The sequence below is a fragment of the Melospiza georgiana genome, chromosome 18 (assembly GCF_028018845.1).
Source record: "Melospiza georgiana isolate bMelGeo1 chromosome 18, bMelGeo1.pri, whole genome shotgun sequence".
Lineage (NCBI taxonomy): Eukaryota > Metazoa > Chordata > Aves > Passeriformes > Passerellidae > Melospiza > Melospiza georgiana.
In genome coordinates, this window is record NC_080447.1 from 5569983 (window position 1) to 5586361 (window position 16379).

General features: G+C 48.5%; 1 protein-coding gene across 2 annotated transcripts in view; it reads left to right on the plus strand.

Annotated features, from left to right (window-relative positions):
• ULK1 (unc-51 like autophagy activating kinase 1) overlaps window positions 1–16260 on the plus strand; it is a 75139-nt gene extending 58879 nt beyond the window's left edge. For both annotated transcript variants that reach the window (XM_058037033.1, XM_058037034.1), the window contains exons 18-29: window positions 212–363; window positions 1189–1272; window positions 1843–2105; window positions 2663–2847; window positions 3632–3747; window positions 4253–4396; window positions 6867–7054; window positions 9640–9818; window positions 9943–10061; window positions 11634–11791; window positions 11995–12130; window positions 13109–16260. In XM_058037033.1, the coding sequence (XP_057893016.1) occupies window positions 212–363; window positions 1189–1272; window positions 1843–2105; window positions 2663–2847; window positions 3632–3747; window positions 4253–4396; window positions 6867–7054; window positions 9640–9818; window positions 9943–10061; window positions 11634–11791; window positions 11995–12130; window positions 13109–13164 (1780 nt within the window). In that variant the 3' untranslated portion in view covers window positions 13165–16260. The remainder of the gene's footprint in view (window positions 1–211; window positions 364–1188; window positions 1273–1842; window positions 2106–2662; window positions 2848–3631; window positions 3748–4252; window positions 4397–6866; window positions 7055–9639; window positions 9819–9942; window positions 10062–11633; window positions 11792–11994; window positions 12131–13108) is intronic.
• The last annotated feature ends 119 nt before the right edge of the window (window positions 16261–16379 follow it).

The window sequence follows — 16379 nt, forward strand, 5'->3', positions numbered from 1 at the left end:
AATTTATTTGAATTGACACTCTTTTGAACAAGGATTATCACCTTAATCTATTTTGGTGTAGTCCTAGAGCAGTGGGATTTTGATCCAGGATAAACAGTCATGAAGCTCTGCTTTTGTGGGAGTAACCGTGTGTGTGTTGTGTGATGCTGTTCTCCTTCCTCCTCTGCCTGGCCTCTGGAGTGACCCATGTGCTGCTCTTGTCTCCTCTAAGGTCTGGTACGGTGCGGAGGTCCAGCAGTACGAGTCCTCTTGGCTTTCCCAAAACTGGTGCTTCCCCTCCTTATCCTGGAGAGCATGGATCCGTGCCCAGCACCAAAAAGCTCTCCTTTGGTGGTGCCAAGCCCTTTATGCCATCACCACAAGGTAAGATGGCAGCTGGCACGTTGCTGTCCCAATAAAATAATTTGCCTCTTTCCTGTAAAGAGGGGGGTTTTGACCACCTGTAGCTGCCAGGTAGTGGAGAGTTCAGATTGTTGTGTTCCCCTGTGGTTCTTCTCCACAGATGATTTGACAAGTGTTTTGACCTCAGTAAAATGGAGAGAAAAATACCTGTTAGCCCCAGGAGAGGCAAGCTTTGCTTTGGTGCCTGCATCAAACATTTTGCTGCCCTCAAAAGAGGGCATCTGTAAGTGCAAAGTATCTTTTTACTGGCTCGGGTTGGGGTGAGAACAAATGTAAGCCAATTATTGTCAAAGCAAACTTCTGACCAGCTTTGAAAGGGCTTGAACTTCCAGACTGAAAAGTTTTGGCTGAATATCTGGTAGCCTGATCTAGATGCTGACAAGCAATTCGAGTGGAAAGGGACAAGAGAAACCCCAATGTGCAATGGATGCAATTTCCTATTTTCTGTAAAAGAACGGGCTGATTTAATGAGCTGTTCTATATCCCTGGTGTCTTTGATCCTCTATTTATTAGTCTCTGCTTATGGGGAAATACAGAATATTCATATTTTATTCCTCTGAACTAATAGCACTGCAAAGCTAGGCTAAAACTTGCTGAACTAATACCAGGCAGAGTTTTTTTTAACCTCCTTTTACAGGAGCTGATGATCTTTTCACCACACAGCTAGGACTGAGAAGATGAAAGAGATAACTGGCATCTTTCTATGAACAGGTGGTGCATAGTGCTGTTCTTGCCTATAAAAACTTAATACTGAATCAATTTCTTTTCTATTTAATTCCCTCACAGTTGGAACAATCCCAGAGCAGCCCAGCCAGACTGTTATCCCATCTTCTCTTGGAGCAGAAGTGAGAAGCCGAGTTCCTGCTGCCGGTGCGTTGATCCTTGCCTTCCTTCCTTATTGCCATGGATAACCCAGAACTGTATTCTCAGGGCATTCTAGGTTGGGTTGGGTGCTTCAGCAGCTTCTTCTGGATGTTAGGCCAGCCAGGATCTCTGTGTGCTTGTGGGACTTGGGGTTGTTCCATTCACATCCTGTCAGCCAGCATCTTCCAGTGCTGACAGACTGAGGGTCACAAAAGCTCAAATTTGGGACTTGGAAGCCAATGGATTGAGTGAAGGGAAAACATCTCATTACCTCTAACACCTCCTCTGCCAAGAGGCCTGTTTAATGTGTAGTTTCCTTGCTGCTGAGCTCTGACAGTCAGAGTTTGTGTCTCTGAATGGCAATGAAAGAAAGAAGCTGCACTTTTATTTCCCTGTTGTTCATATTTCATCTTCCCACAGACTCAAAAATGACCAGGCCTGGCAGAGCTGTGGCTCTGCTCAGTACCGTGCTTAGCCCTAGAAGGTTTTGATCTGTTTGAGCTGTAGATCCTGAGACCAGGCTGTGTCTGTGTTAGGAGCAGGCAGTGATGTAGTTTGTCACTCTGTGCCCTCCAGGTTCCTTGGCACCCGAACAGTCTCCTCGAGGGATGGGCTCCCGGCTCCACAGTGCTCCCAACCTGTCAGATTTGCATTCCTGCAGGCAGAAGATAACCAAGCAGCACTCTGACCCTCTTGTTGCTCACTTTGGTCACACCGCGGTCAGCCAGCCTCTGCAGATCCACGGCCTGCAGCACTGCCGGCAGCTCCGCTCCTCACCCAAGCTCTCCGAGTTCATGCAGAGAAGCCCTTTGCCAACAATCATGGGCTCCCCTACAAAGGTGTGCCAGCAGTCTGCTCTTGAGCCTCTCACAGCTTGGTCTTCTGGGTGATCTGGGGATGAGCTGCTGCAGGAGCAGATAACTCTGACCTGGATTTATCAGCACTTGTGAGGGCTGTGCAGTGATCTGTGTGAAATGGGGTGGTGCCCTGCTTCCCCTGGGCAGCAGCACTCAGCAGCTCAGCAGAGCCAGGCTTGGAACAGGCAGGGGAAGGAGCTGCCCCAATGGCCAGAGTGAGTGGCTGGTGGGGACACAATGACCCAGCTGTGACACAAGTGTGTGTCCAGCAGGAATCCCCAGCAGTGACAGCCCTGTGCCACATGGGGAGCAGGCACTGCGACAGCATTTCCTCTGCTTGCAAAATTCTCAGCAGTTTGTCGTCCTTTCATTTTAGCCTTTCTGGGATTAGGGACAAGTAACTGTTCAGGGTGGGATTTCTACTCTTATTTCAGGCAAGTTGTTAAAAATTTTAATTTTGATAAACAAATGGGGACCAAGAGGAGCCTTCCTCCTTCATTTTATATATCATTTATCTCTGTTCTTTTTATTCTTCTTAGGCTGTGTCCCCATTTGAGTTTCCCAAAACCCCAAGTTCCCAGAATCTCCTCACCCTGCTGGCCCACCAGGGGGTCATGATGACTCCAACCCGGAACAAGACCTTGCCAGATCTGAAGGAGATGGGTCATTTCCACTGCCAGCAAACTGGGCTGGGGTTGAGGCCTGTGGAAGAGATCAAGGGCAGGTGAGCTGCTCTCTGCTTCATACAGTGGTGCTTCACTCCTCAGTGCACGACAGATGGGGCAAATTTCCAACCCCAGCTGATGCTGAAGTTGTAATGAGGCATCTGTAAACATTGTGTAGTTATTTGCTAGCCCCTTTGGATTGAAAACAGGTATGGTGCAGATTTTAAGTCTTCTTCTAAAGGGACAGACCATGGCCTGTATTTTTTAAAATTAAAGATTGTCTTCAGCTTCGCACCATGTTTAGTGTGCAGAGTTTCATCAAGTGAGGATGCAGGACTTTGTTTCCAGACAAGCAATTGCTCTCTGTGGGGCCTGTCATGGAGGAGAAGCTGTTCTGGGTGCCTCCTCCATCAAACAGTGGCACAGATCTTCAGAAGAGAGATCTGTTGGAAAGCCACGTGCTGGCTGTCATGAGCACTGCAGGATAGAAAGTCACTCAGGTGCTGCTGTGAAGTTTTTCTTACATCCCTCTCTGCACACACTGCAGCTTTCCCCAGTGTTCTGGAAGAGTCCTCTGATACTAATTTTCATTCTTTTCAACAAAAACAAATTGTGCTGTATTAACATAGTAAGGACTTGCATTACTGCACTTAGTCTTGATAGTTTTGTGCTTTCTACAAGTAGCAGGAGGTGCTTCAGAGGCTCTGTTGAAAGAGTGGTTTTTTCAACTCCAGACTGTTTGCTGTGTAGTGTTAAGTGACTGTGGAGCAGGAATAGCACAAAGAAGTGAAGTTAGCTGACAACTGTTGACTTCCAGCATCACGTTGTCTGTACTCTTTTTAGATCTCTGAGCACGGGCAGGCTCACTGACCTGCTCCTCAAGGCAGCCTTTGGGGCACAGATCTCAGAAGCTGGCAGCAGCGACAGCCTGAACAACGAGAAGCCAATGGAGATTGCAGGTAGGTGGGGAGGCCTGGCAGGTCTGGCAGGATGTCCTGGGCTGGGTTTGCCTGCACCCCTCCTGCTTTGGGAGGCTGCTCTGCCGGTGGCTCTTGGCTCGGGACGCGCCGTGTGTGAGCAGTGCAGTGGTGTTTGCTTTCCCCTGCTCTGTGGGCTGTGTGTGCTGTGTATCTGCTGCCTAGTGGTGTGATTTTTGTAGGCAGGGCTTCCTCTTGTGGCCCCTTGTGAGTGTGATAACCTGCGGCAGCGGTGGCTCGGTGCCAGGCGGCTCGGTGTGAATGGCTCTGCAGGGTGGGTGTTCTGGGCGTGCAGGCAGGCAGCGAGGAGGGAGAGCAGCTGCAGCAGCGGCTGGCACGGCCCCGTGGTGCTGGGGGTGCCCCAGTGCCCGTGCTGGTGCCCGCTGTGTGCCAGGAGAGTCCGCAGGAACGCACCCGAACAGGAACGCACGGTGCTCTGAGTAACCTTCCTGTAATGCCGGTCTGCACCTTTCAACTGTCTCCCCAGCTCCCTCAGGTGCTTACGGAGGGACCCTGCACTCTGGTGCCCGGGCTGGGGGCTCTGCCAGCCCATCCCCAGTGATTTTTACTGTCGGATCCCCTCCCAGTGGAACAACCCCCCCACAGACCACGAGGACCAGGATGTTTTCAGGTAAAGGGCCGATACCTACCTGCCTGTTCCAGTGGGAATGCCTGCGGGCAGAGAGATGTGCTGTGCTCCTTGCTGCAGGGCACTGGTGATGGCAGAAGGCTGCTCAGAGCAATCTGTAAGAGCTCAGCTGGTCCCAGCACCTTTGAGGTTCTAGTGCTGGCTCCTGCCAACCCCAGTTGTTGCTGCTGTTTGCACTGGCATTAGTGCCAGAGAGGTTTTCCAGTACTGTAAGAGACAGGCAAACTTTTACTTCATTGCTCTCTGCTTCAGGAGTAGTGCTGCAGCTGTTCACAGAACCACTGTTGCTGAGAGGTGAACAAATGTAAAGATTGCGTTGTGTTCTGACTGTTCTCTCTGTGGGTTTTGGATGAGCTATAAAAGATGAGTGTGACTATCTGTGCCCAAAAATTTCAGTACACAAGGACTGTTGGGAAAGGGCCAGGAGGGCTCTGTGTGCAAAACTGTTCAAAGGTGTTATTTATGCTCTGAGCTGCTTAGGAGAAGATGGGGAGATGCACTCCTGCTTGGCAGATGCTCCTTGGAAGGCACCAGTGCTCTTGTCTCACCAGCCTGCAGCTGAGGCTGTGGGGATTGGCCCTTTTGGGATAGAGTGTCTGGGAGGTGGAGTCTCTGTTCAGTTTAAGAAAATGTTTGGGCACATTTTGATTTGCATATTTGGCTTGTCTGGTTTTTTGTATTGCCTGTTCCTCATCTGAATGTACTTGACTCTGTTGTCCTCAATTACTGCAGGGAAAGTTTGGATGTGACCATGAACAAGCTGCTTGACTGGGATGGGGTACATGTGGGCTTGGTTCCTGTGTATAGCTTGCATTTCCATCCTAACTAAAACCACTCATGTCTTTGATTGCCTGGCAGATTGGAACCACAATTCTTTCTTTGTCTCATTTATTTGGAGAGTGAGCTTTAGGTCTCTTAAAAACTGTGTGAGGGGCCTGTAGCACAGTGGGGTTACTGTCCTGGCTACAGCCTCCAGTTCCTGTTGCAATGTGATGGATGGAGGATTTAGAGTTCCTGTGTTGCTTTTCAGGGATAATAGCAATCTGGAAGCAGATCCAAGCACCAGATTTTAGCAGGTTGATCCTCAGGTGCTCAGGGGTGTCAGATGGGAGGGCTGAAATAGGAGTTTGAAAGTGAACCTGCAGCACACACAGAGTGTCAGGTCAGGGTGACCAAAGCAATGCTGCAGGACAAGCTTTGTTTATTAGACCTGTGCAGGAACTCCTCATGTTATAGTTAATGCACACAGTTAATGGTGGAAAGGGGAGACTTGAAAGCTGAAACTTTTCACCCCAAGTGCTTGCACAAGCCATGAGTAAGGCCAGTACCAAAGGCAGAGCCTTTCTGTGAATCATCCCAACAATTTCTGCAAACAGCCTCTTGGAATTACAGGGCACCCAGAATGTGATGTTGTAGGTCCTTTCTTCTCTTGTCTCTGAGGGACCTGGAAATACTCTGACTGTCTTTGATGATCCTCTTGGCTTTGAAGCATTGCTGCCAACATGGAAAGAGCTATTGGGAGGAAAAGAGGCTGTGCCTCTCTGCAGATCAGTTCTGCATTATTATATTGCTGAACCCTTAGAAGGCAGGGTAGGGCAGTGAATTAAACCTGTAGTTAGAAGAGAAACATCTTCCTCCAAAGGACCAGTGAGAATGGAGAATACCACCTGGGTAGAATTAGCAGATTGTTGGAGCTGGCATTGGCATCCCCCATCAGACAGAGTGTTTCCCTCTGTGGCAGTGTGCCAGGGGTGGGAAAGCCTCTGGAAGTGATGAAAGCATTGTGAGACAAAATATCCTTTGTGCTCCTAGGGTGGATTCAGTCAAGAAGGGGAAAAGCTGATGGTGAGGAATTGTCTGATGGACACCACACCTATAGGGTCTCCAGAACCCTGGGGTTAGGGTCTTGACTCAGCTGGTCACTCATTCTCTGCCCAGCCTCTTATTTATAAAGAGGGGAAAACAAAAGTGCAGGGCATTAATGGAAAACTCTCCTGGCTTGCATACAGAATGTTCTAGAGCCATCACTTATCAGAGTGCTCTTTCAGTGACAGTAATAGCAAAAAGGCAGGGAGCCAGGGTTCAAACTGTGCTGCTCCATGGTGGGGAAGTTGGCTTTGACAGTGTATGATAAAGATCAGCCCAAGATATTGTGGCAGGATTCAAAAAAAGGGTTTAGCCAAAAAAAGGGTAAATAATTTCTTCTGAATTGTCTCTGTAAATGATCATCATTCTTAAATCTGCCTGAGCTTGTCAGCTGGTCTGAGTCACTGAGTGGGGAGTGGTTGTTCTGCATCCAGAGTCCTTGTATCTTCCTCACAAGTACCTCTTGCTGGCTCCTGTCAGATCCATGATCCTGAATCCTACAGATTTCTCTCTTCTGCATGAGGAATGTCTGCCTGACCTGCTGTTAATACCTCCAGTTAATTCCTTTGTCTGTTTTTCTTCACAGTGGGCTCTTCCAGCTCTCTCAGTTCTGGAGGCTCCTTCAGTGGGAGGCACTTGGCAGTGGGAGCTGCTGGGGAGGCCCTGGAGGGCCCCTCGAGTCTCCGGTACACTTTTGCTGATCCCATCACTGCCAACCTGGAAGGTGCTGTCACATTTGAGGCACCAGAGCTGCCTGAAGAGACCCTCATGGAGGTGGGTGTGGTATATCCCAGGGGCAAAGGACAGGGGAATAAAAGTAAAGCTTTTATTAAATCCATGCATTGCTTCCAGAGGTGGAGCAAACAATACAGCAAGTTCCAAGAGAGCAAGGCCAGTGAAATGTTCAGAAAGCTCAGGGTACATTTAGCACCAAGCCCTTTAGTCCATGTAACAGCCTGTGAGTGGGGTTAAAATTCCCCATTCCCCAAAGCTGAAATTGCAGCTTGGAAGATCAGTTATCCAGTTTTGTATTAAGGGCCTCTGAAGCCATCCTGCCTGCTCTGGGGCTCTCCTGTTTTCAAAGGCTCAGCATTAGTCCTGGCTGACTGAGAACATGAGTAGCTCGGTGTGTCAGGTGCCTGCCTGCTGCACCTGGGGAGTCAGCAGTGATCTGGTCTCTGCTGAAAGGATCTGCAAACAAAGTAAACCTGACACTTCTGTTCCTGCTGGGGGAGGGGGGTACACTGTGTTCTGCTGAAGAGCTGAACCAGATTGTGGAGCTGAAAGGCTGCCAGGCTCCCCTTCTCTGCAGGCTGAGGCAGAGCAAATGCTGTTATAGCTGGGATATATTTGAAATGTAGGTCAGGCTGCCCATTTGCACTGGAGGTGGGAGGCAGATTCAGTCACGCTTTTGGCTCTGCTTGTGATACCTCCTTGGGCTGTCTGGGACTGGAGAAGGCTCTTTGTGTCTGACACTTGCTGGTGTTGCTGAAAACCCCAAGATACCAAGAGAGATATGCACACATTGTTTTAAGGATGTGGGTTTGCTCTTCTGCTTCAGATTTTGTTGAGCTCATTTTTTTCTGTCAGTTCTGCATTGGATTGCATTTGTTGGCTTCATTACCTGTGAAGCCACAGGGCAAAGGCTTCCAGCCATGATGTGATCACAATGGCAGTCAGTTTAACTGAGCATCCTACCTGGGTGAGGTGACAGAAGTTTGGGGCCCTGCCAGCTGCCACTACTTCAGATGCTGGTCTGAAGAGAAGTGTCCTAAGGAAGTATCAGTTGATCTTGGAATAGCACTCAGCTTCTCTGCCTGTAATGACTCATTTGGCTTCAGTTGTTGTTTCTGCTGAGCACAGTAATCTGTTTGCATGTCACAAAACCTTTACAACAGATTTCAAGACCCTTTTGTGCTCTGTAGAGTTGGCTAGAATGCATACCTGGCAGATTTTCTGCTTTCTGCTCATCTTTCAGGGCACTGAAGTCTCACTGTTTAGTGCCCTTGTTTATCTTGAGCAACACTGTTGCATTTGGATGGGTGGTTCTCCTGTCTTTTGTGAAAGTGTCTTTAGGTGCAGACAAGGCATACTGGAGGCTGGGGCTTCGTTTCTTTTGCAGTGCTCTAAAACACAATACAGAGATGGCTACAGAAGACTTCTGATGGCAAATGAGGCCATAAATGCCAGCACAGTTAACAGAAGCTGACTGTAGGCAGAGCAAGGACTGCCTGTGGTTTAGAGATAAGAGTGTGAACCTGCAAGATCTCAGCAGTTTCCTGCTCTGCCACAAACTTCTTGTGTGACTTGATAATTACTTAATCTTCAAGTTCCTCCTCTGCTTTTAAAGAAAATTGAGGAAGATGGAGATAACACTTCCTCACCATACTGGACTGTCCAGGTAGCAAGGTGGTGGGAGGGAGAGATTCATGTTCCAGATAGTCAAAGCTGCCTGAGCAACCCAGTGCCTGAGCCAGTGAAGGAAAGAAAGCAGCTCTCAGATCTTGAACATGGCAACTTCCTGGTAAATTCATGTAGGAAACATCCTTACTCCCTTTGAGAGAACTGAGCCAGTGACTTTTGAAGACCAGGTTACCCACTTCTCAACAGAGAGTAAACAATGAAGCTGGCATCTGACCCAGGCAGCAATTCACTTTGCAGACCCACAGGCATTCAGATTTTCCACAAATACTAACTTCCCAGAACTGGTTGCAGTGACTTAAGCAATGCAGCTTCCCAGAAATGGGATAATCCCCTTTGATCTGTAACAGCAGAGGAAAAACTGCTCTGAAATGACCACAGCACTTGGTGTGAGCACTTCCCTCACCAGCTGGGCAGGAGTTGCAGATAGAAGGTTGTCCTTGCTGTCTCCTCAAAGAACCTCACCCAAGGCTCGCTGCACTGAGCTGGGAGGGGATGAAGGCGGGGATGTAGGGTTGGAGACACTTCACTGGCAGTTTTATATGGTGTAGGAGGTTTTCACTCGCATGAAATCCACATTGGCATTGCTGTAGTGGGAACAAGAGCCAGGCTTATGGTGCAGATGGTCTCTCCCCCTTCCTGGCTGACTTCTGAAAATCCCACAGAGCTGGGATGCTCCTTGGGATGGGAGCTTGTAATTTTAGAGTAAGCCTCACCAGCTTCTCCAGGGAGCTGTCTAGAAGTTTCTAGCCTGGGACGGTTGTTTGCTGCTGTTACTGTGCAAGAGGAACCGGTGCAGGCTCCAGGCTGAGCTTGGCCCAGAGCAGAGCTGCAAGGGGCTCTGGGGGTGAGGTGTTGTTTCTGTAGCTGGGGTGGGTTGCTGGCACAGCTCAGGTGAGCTCAGGTTGCCTGTAACCCCCCTGGCATCCCTCCAACAGCAGGAGCACACGGACATCCTGCGCAGCCTGCGCTTCACGCTGGCCTTCGTGCACTACGTGATGGAGATCGCTGCTCTCAAGGGCAGCTCCAGTGACATGGGCAGCTCGGTGACATCTGAGTACCAGCTCCAGGAGAGCGTGGTGGCCGACCAGATCAGCCTCCTGAGCCGGGAGTGGAGGTAAGGACTGGCAGAGCTGCTCCTCTCCCAGGGGTTCTGCCTCCCGCCCCACACATCCTCATGTGCCCGCAGTCCTTGGGGACACGGAGCTGCTGTCACACTGCTCTGTCTGCTTTCCTTGCAGCTATGCAGAGCAGCTCGTGCTGTACCTGAAAGTGGCAGAACTTCTGTCCTCGGGGCTGCAGATGGCCATAGAGCAGATCAAAGCTGGCAAGCTCTGCCTCTCCTCCACCGTCAAGCAAGGTAAGGGGCTGCTGCACTCATGGGGCAAAAGACTCACCTGGAATGGCACTTATAAAAGTGTCACAGACAGTATGGAGGCGGTGGAGTGAGTGTGAACCCTACCAGGGTGGTGGGAGCTCGTTTGTGATTGTCCCCTTGTGCAGCTGGATCTTTATTCACATGAGAATGTTCCTCTCTTCACACTGACCTTATGGCTCAGAGCTATTGTCATGCTCCTGTGAGACTCTTCAGCTCTAATTGTAAGGGGGGATGTATCTTATCTGATTCCTTGAATATCTCTGTCTTAGGTGCTGATGTGTACTTGATGTAAGCCCAGCTTAATTACACAGTGCATGTCCTAGGAAGTGCTTACTCAGCAAATAGGGACTTGTCCTGGCAAGTGATGATTTTTCAAGTGAAACAAAAACACAGGAAGTGGAGTACTGGTAATGCCAGAGTCACTTCTTCACTGGTGTTGCAGCTTTACATTTGCATCTGATTGGCTGTGGTGAGAGCTGGCTGTGAGTCAGTGATAAGAAAAAAATAGTTTTTGAACTCCCATTGTAATATTACTGAGGGAGCCTTTGGAAGTACTTGAAATACTTGACCCACCAGCCACCTACCCTGAGAGCTTTGCCTTTGCAAAGTGCTGCCTTGGGATGGGCTGTAAAAAATGGAAGTTAAATATGAATTGCACACATATGTTGTAGCAGGCAGTGTGGAGCAATACACACCAGATTTAGCTACACATCTTCCACAAGTTCAGGCTAACAGAAAAGTTGTCATAACCCAAATAAATCACTTCTTTTCAGAGCAGATTGCAGCTTCTAGATTTGTAGTGTTGTTTCTCCTTCAGTGTGTGGGAATTGGGCAAGGCTGGCTTGTCTTTGTTTCATGCAGCATGGGGATTTTCAAATGTGTGTGTAGGAGTTAGTACTCATCAGATGTTGGTGGGAGTTTGTGTTCAGTACTCTGTGTAGATCCAGCCATGTAGCTAGGGAGACTCAGCCTGTGGCATCCCTTGCAGTTGTGGATTGTTATTTAATCACTCAGAGCCATATCTGATTCCTGATTCCCTATTCCTTAACCTTCCTGCATGAGCTGCTGTGCTTCAGGAGAGGAGGTGGCCCTTCACAGCCACCTGTGTCCTTCCTCAGTGGGACAGCAGAGATTCCCTTGCTTAGCCAGTGCTGCTGATCCACACTCCAGGAGTTCCCACGTGTGAGCCATGCACCCCTCACAGCACCCATGGAGCAGCAGAAGCTCTGGCTCTGCTGCTGGTGTGTGACACATCCTGTGCAGAGCAAAGTGCTCCTGCCTGTGGCTGCTGGGGGAAACAAAAATACACCCAGCCTCAGGTGAACCACACTTGTGTAGGAGTTGCCATGTGCAGGTTTGTAAGTGGTGAAGGTGACAGTGGAAAGGGAAAAAGCCCTCTTGGTGCAGGGATTTCCTGCCAGTCTCTTGGCTTTAACAGAACCCTGTTGTCTGCAGGTTAATCCTTTGGGGTCCTGCACGTGGGAATTGGGAGGCACAGGGAGAATTGTGAGTAAAAACCATTTCTTTCTAAAGTATTTCTTTCTTTTACTGTAGTTGTGAAGAAGCTAAATGAGCTTTACAAATCCAGTGTATCCTCCTGTCACTGCCTCAACATGAGACTGCAGAGGTTCTTCTTGGACAAACAGAAGCTCATGGATCGGATCAACAGCATCACTGCAGAGAAGCTCATCTTCAGCTATGCTGTGCAAATGGTAAAAACCCACATTTCCAGAGACTGGGGATAGCACAGAGCAGTGTTGGGCATTTGTGGTTCCTGCTGGTGGCCTTAGCAGCTGGTTCCTCTCATGATGCTCCATCTGGAGGCTGGGCAAGGGGATTGTCCATGCAGCTGAGGGACTGGGAAAGCTGGGTCTGCTCTGGGAATGAGCTCTTGGCACTGGGTTGTTGCCCTTAGGTGCAGTCTGCAGCCCTGGATGAGATGTTCCACCACAGAGAGGACTGTGCACAGAGGTACCACAAGGCTCTGCTGCTAATGGAGGGGCTCCTGAACATCATCACTGAACAGGGAGACATAGAAAACATCAGTAAATGTGAGTATTAGGTGACTTTTTGCTGTTTCCTCAACTTGAACATGTGGACTTTTTAGGTGCATGGATTTAGGTGCATGGATCGGAAATTTCAGCTTCCAGCACCATTTTTTTCCCTTTGGCCACATCTTGGTGGACATAGCAGAGATCTCTTAGCTTGTTACAGCTCCTCACAGCCTGGCCTCCTGCTTTTCCAACAGAGAAGCTGATAGAAATGCAGGTCCCTGTTCTGAGCCACATTTTGAGAGCTTCCCATGCGGAGCAGTAGCCAGCACTTTGTTGGAACTTTGGATGTGTGAAAGAACTCTCTGAAGGAAGTGGTTTGGCAGCATCAGGGGCCTGGGGTTGGTCTCCAGCCAGAACCATCCCTCTGCACAGAGCACTTGTGAACGTGAGCCTGCAGTGGCTGCAGGGCAGAGGTGGCTGCTCAGCACAGCAGGGGCTCCTTCCAGCACATCTCTGAACCAGGACTGCCCACCTGCCTGGTTCCCCAGCCCTGAGACACAAACTCTCCTCATCAGCAGGTGCTTGCTGTAGCAGTGAAAGCTGAGCTCTGACCTTTGTGCTGTCCTTGGGCCTCCTCTCCCAGGCAGTCTGCTGCTCCAGGCTGTCCCCTCTCCAGTGCTGTCCTTGTCCCCTGAGGGCTGTTACTCCATCTGGAGGGGAAGGGACTGACTCACTGCTCTGAGCACACTTTCCCTGCCCTTATGCTGGGGTTTAATCACCTCTGTCACCTCCCACTACAGGTGGTGGGAAGAGGGGATGGGGGATAACCATCATCTGTTGGAGCTTGGCTGTCCCTTCCCAGGGTGTTTCTGGTCAGGTCTTCACTGGCCTCATCGGTACCTGGTGATGATTCTCAAAGTTCTGCTTAGATTTGTTGAAATTCTGCTGTTTTCCCTTTTTTGTTCAGTCTCCAGTGGTGGTCTTTACATTGGCAGGAAAATGAGAAGCTGACTGCTTGTGCTGTTCTTTCCCCAGGTAAGCTGTGCATCGAGCGCAGGCTGTCAGCTCTGCTGTCGGGGTTCTGTGCCTGACTCCAGTGGTGTTGTCCTTCACACGCCTCACCCCAGCTGATTGCTTTGTCCCCAACAGCCTGTGCTGTGGTGGGAAACCACCACAACTACTCTGGCAGTAGGACACCTGGAGGATGGACTGCTCACTGTTCTGGTTTTGGACGTTTTGAGAAGTTGTTCCACAGACTCAGATTCCTTTGTGGGGACGTGTGACTGCAGCAAGCACAAATATTTCCCTGCCCAAAGGCCTGGTGAAGACATAGCTGATGTAGAAAGGTCTCCCTCGTTGTCAGAGGGGGTGAAGGAAAGAAATCTGCTTCTTCCCAGCACTTTGAAGGATAAGACTGCTGCCTATCCCTCTTGCTTAAGAACAGGGTATTCCAGTGCTGTGTCCATTGCAGGCAATGGATGTGCTGAAACTGCTGGCTTCAGTTGATGTCCGAGTGTGTCATTCAGACATAAAGGCCAGTCTGTGTACTTTCCCCTTCCCAGCTGAGAGCCAGGCATCTTCAAGCTCCCTGGCAACAACAAAGGCTCCCCTCCACTCTCTCCTTTGTCCTTTCTCCTTGTGTTTATGCCTTGGAGTGCTTGGAGAGAAGGGAGTTGGCGTTGTGAAGTAGCTCCCACCTCAACAGACTCGCTGAGTGAGGCAGAGGATGTGTGGCTGCTGGGAAGCTTGGAAATCTCATGGCTGCTGTGTGGGCTCCCTGTCTGCCTGCCTGGATGGGCAAACAACACAGGGAAAGGGGCTGTGCAGGAAACAGGAGGGCAGCAGAAAGGGTCACACTCCTGTGTTTGTAAGAAGCCAAAATGAATCCGTTCCTCCCTTGGTCCCCCGGCTCAGAGGGATCAATGTGAAAGACTCGTGGCTGTTGAGCTCTCCTGTCAGCACGTTCCTACCTGAGGAAGCACTGGCACTGTCCTGCTTTCAGCTGTTGGCTCAATAACCCCTTCCCTGGAGCCCCCCAAACTGAAAACACTAGCTTTGTGAATCAAAGGAGCACTTTACACACTATGGGAACTTTGAGAAGTTGACTTTGCATCACACAACAACCCAGGAACATCACGACTGTTAGGAATGCTGTTCTTTTTATTCCTTTCCTTGCTTCCTGGTTGTTTTATTGCACTACGTGTGTGCGTATATTAATATGTATTCCTGAGAGTGAATATATATTGATATTGATATGGTTTGTGTGTAACTGTACGTATTTAACTGTACTGTATCTCGTGAGTGTGAGGCAAAGAGCACTGCAGAGTCTGTGCTGTTCCTCCTCCACACCAGGCAAAGCTGACTTGCAGTCTGGCAGTACCAAGATTTGTTTTTTATTTAAATGTTCTTTTAAGGACAGTCATTACAAAGCTCCATGCTTTTTAAGAGCTGAAGAACAGGCGTTAGGATCCCACACACTTGGAAACGCATTTTTAAAGAAGTGTTACTTGCTGCTTTGTTTTTGTTTGTTGGGTTTTTGGGTTTTTTTGTTTGTTTTTTTTTTTTTTTTATAAAGAAATCCCGTTCAGTTTTATGTTCAGCATTTCTTTCAAGGAGACTCTGCAGCCTAATGCGACTGTGGGTGTGTGTGGCTGGAGTTCTGGGTGAGGCTTGGGGTGCTGTGAGCATGTGTGTGAGAGGGGAGCTGCCTGCCTTCCATCTGTCTGTGAGAGATGAGTGTGAGTTCCAGAGTCGTGGCAGTGTTGTGGTAGAGCTGGGCAGAAAAGCATCTTTGAAAGCAACTCGAAACCTCAGGCTTAGTTTTTGGGGATCTAAAAATATTTTGCACACAGTGGTTAAGTCCTCATTGCTTTTTTTTCCCTCTCAAGATTGGCACGTTCAGTGTGATTCTTTACAAGAGTTTCAGGAGCAACTCCATGGGCTTTGGAGCTGGCACTGCATTTGGCAACATGGGTGTTTCTGTTCACAGAGCAGAAGTGCCAATAAAGAAATTTAAAAATATTTCCAATTGCCCCAACCAGGGAAGCTTAAGTGTAGCTTTCACAAATGCTTCAGTATTTGGCTCACAGTTTGCTGCTTCTGTGGCCATTTGTGCTTGTGCCTGGGAAAAAAAGGAGAAACAAAAAGACAGAAACAACCAACCTCCCCAGCCTGTTGTGGACGGCAATGCCGAGGAGCCCCAGACTGCTGCAGAAAGGCTTTGGCCAGCTGTGCAAAGGGCTACACTGCAGCACAGGAGTACCAGCCAGGACTGACTCTGCAATACCCAGCCCTGCACCCCAGAGCTCGGGCACAGCCCCCAGGAGAGGCCCAGCCCGGACCCACATCTGCTGCCCCAGTGAGCTGTGTGTGTGGCAAGCTCAGCACTAACCTTCCAGCTGTACTTCATTACTTGAATGTATCAAAATTGTCCACATTCAATGTATACAAGTATATATTGCTCCAAAAAAAAAAATTAAAAATTGTGGTTTACAGACCTACAACTGATATATATGTATGTGTTTGTGTATATACATGCAAGGCTGTGTGTGTGTGTGTATGTGTGTGCATGGGTAGAGATACACACACAAACACAAACGTGTATATATATGTTTTTTTTTCTCTCAATACTTGAAACTTAGCCACTGTGCTTGAATTAAAAAAAAAAAGAAAAAAAAACAACAAAAAACCAACAAAAAATCCACACAAAATAACCCCAAAAGTAGGGGAGGAAAAAAAAATAAAGGTGATTTATTTTGCCATCACTTTGGTGACTTTCTTTTTTATCTAACTGCATGTAGCGTGAAACCAACTTTTTTGGTGAAAAATATTTATTGCTTTGTAGACAATAAGGTATGCAAAAAAAGAAGAAAAAAAAAAAAAGAAAGAAAGCACCCCAAAAACCAACCCTCAACCATTGCTGAAGTTGCTAGTGTAGTCCACCTGCTATTGTCATGGCTTTGTTGCTGTTGCAGCGTTTGTGTCAGGCGTCTTTAATAGATTTCAAGAAACCTCAGTCTGATTACACGTACCTTCAGGTTTGTGAGAGCGTATGATGATGTTCTTTATAAGGTAATGCTTGATACTTTGTCAACATTTTTTATTTGTGTTTTGTGTGACTTTTTTTTTTTTTGGCTTTAAATTGTACAACACCGATTTAAGACAATAAAATCGATTTGAAATTGTTAGTGGCCTGTTTTCAGTCATTTATGATCCTGTTCATGTGGTATCTGAGTGAAAGCATTTATAATGTGTGTGGTTCTACCTGCCTCAACTTTTGGGTAAAAAAGGGGTGTTTTCTGTCCCC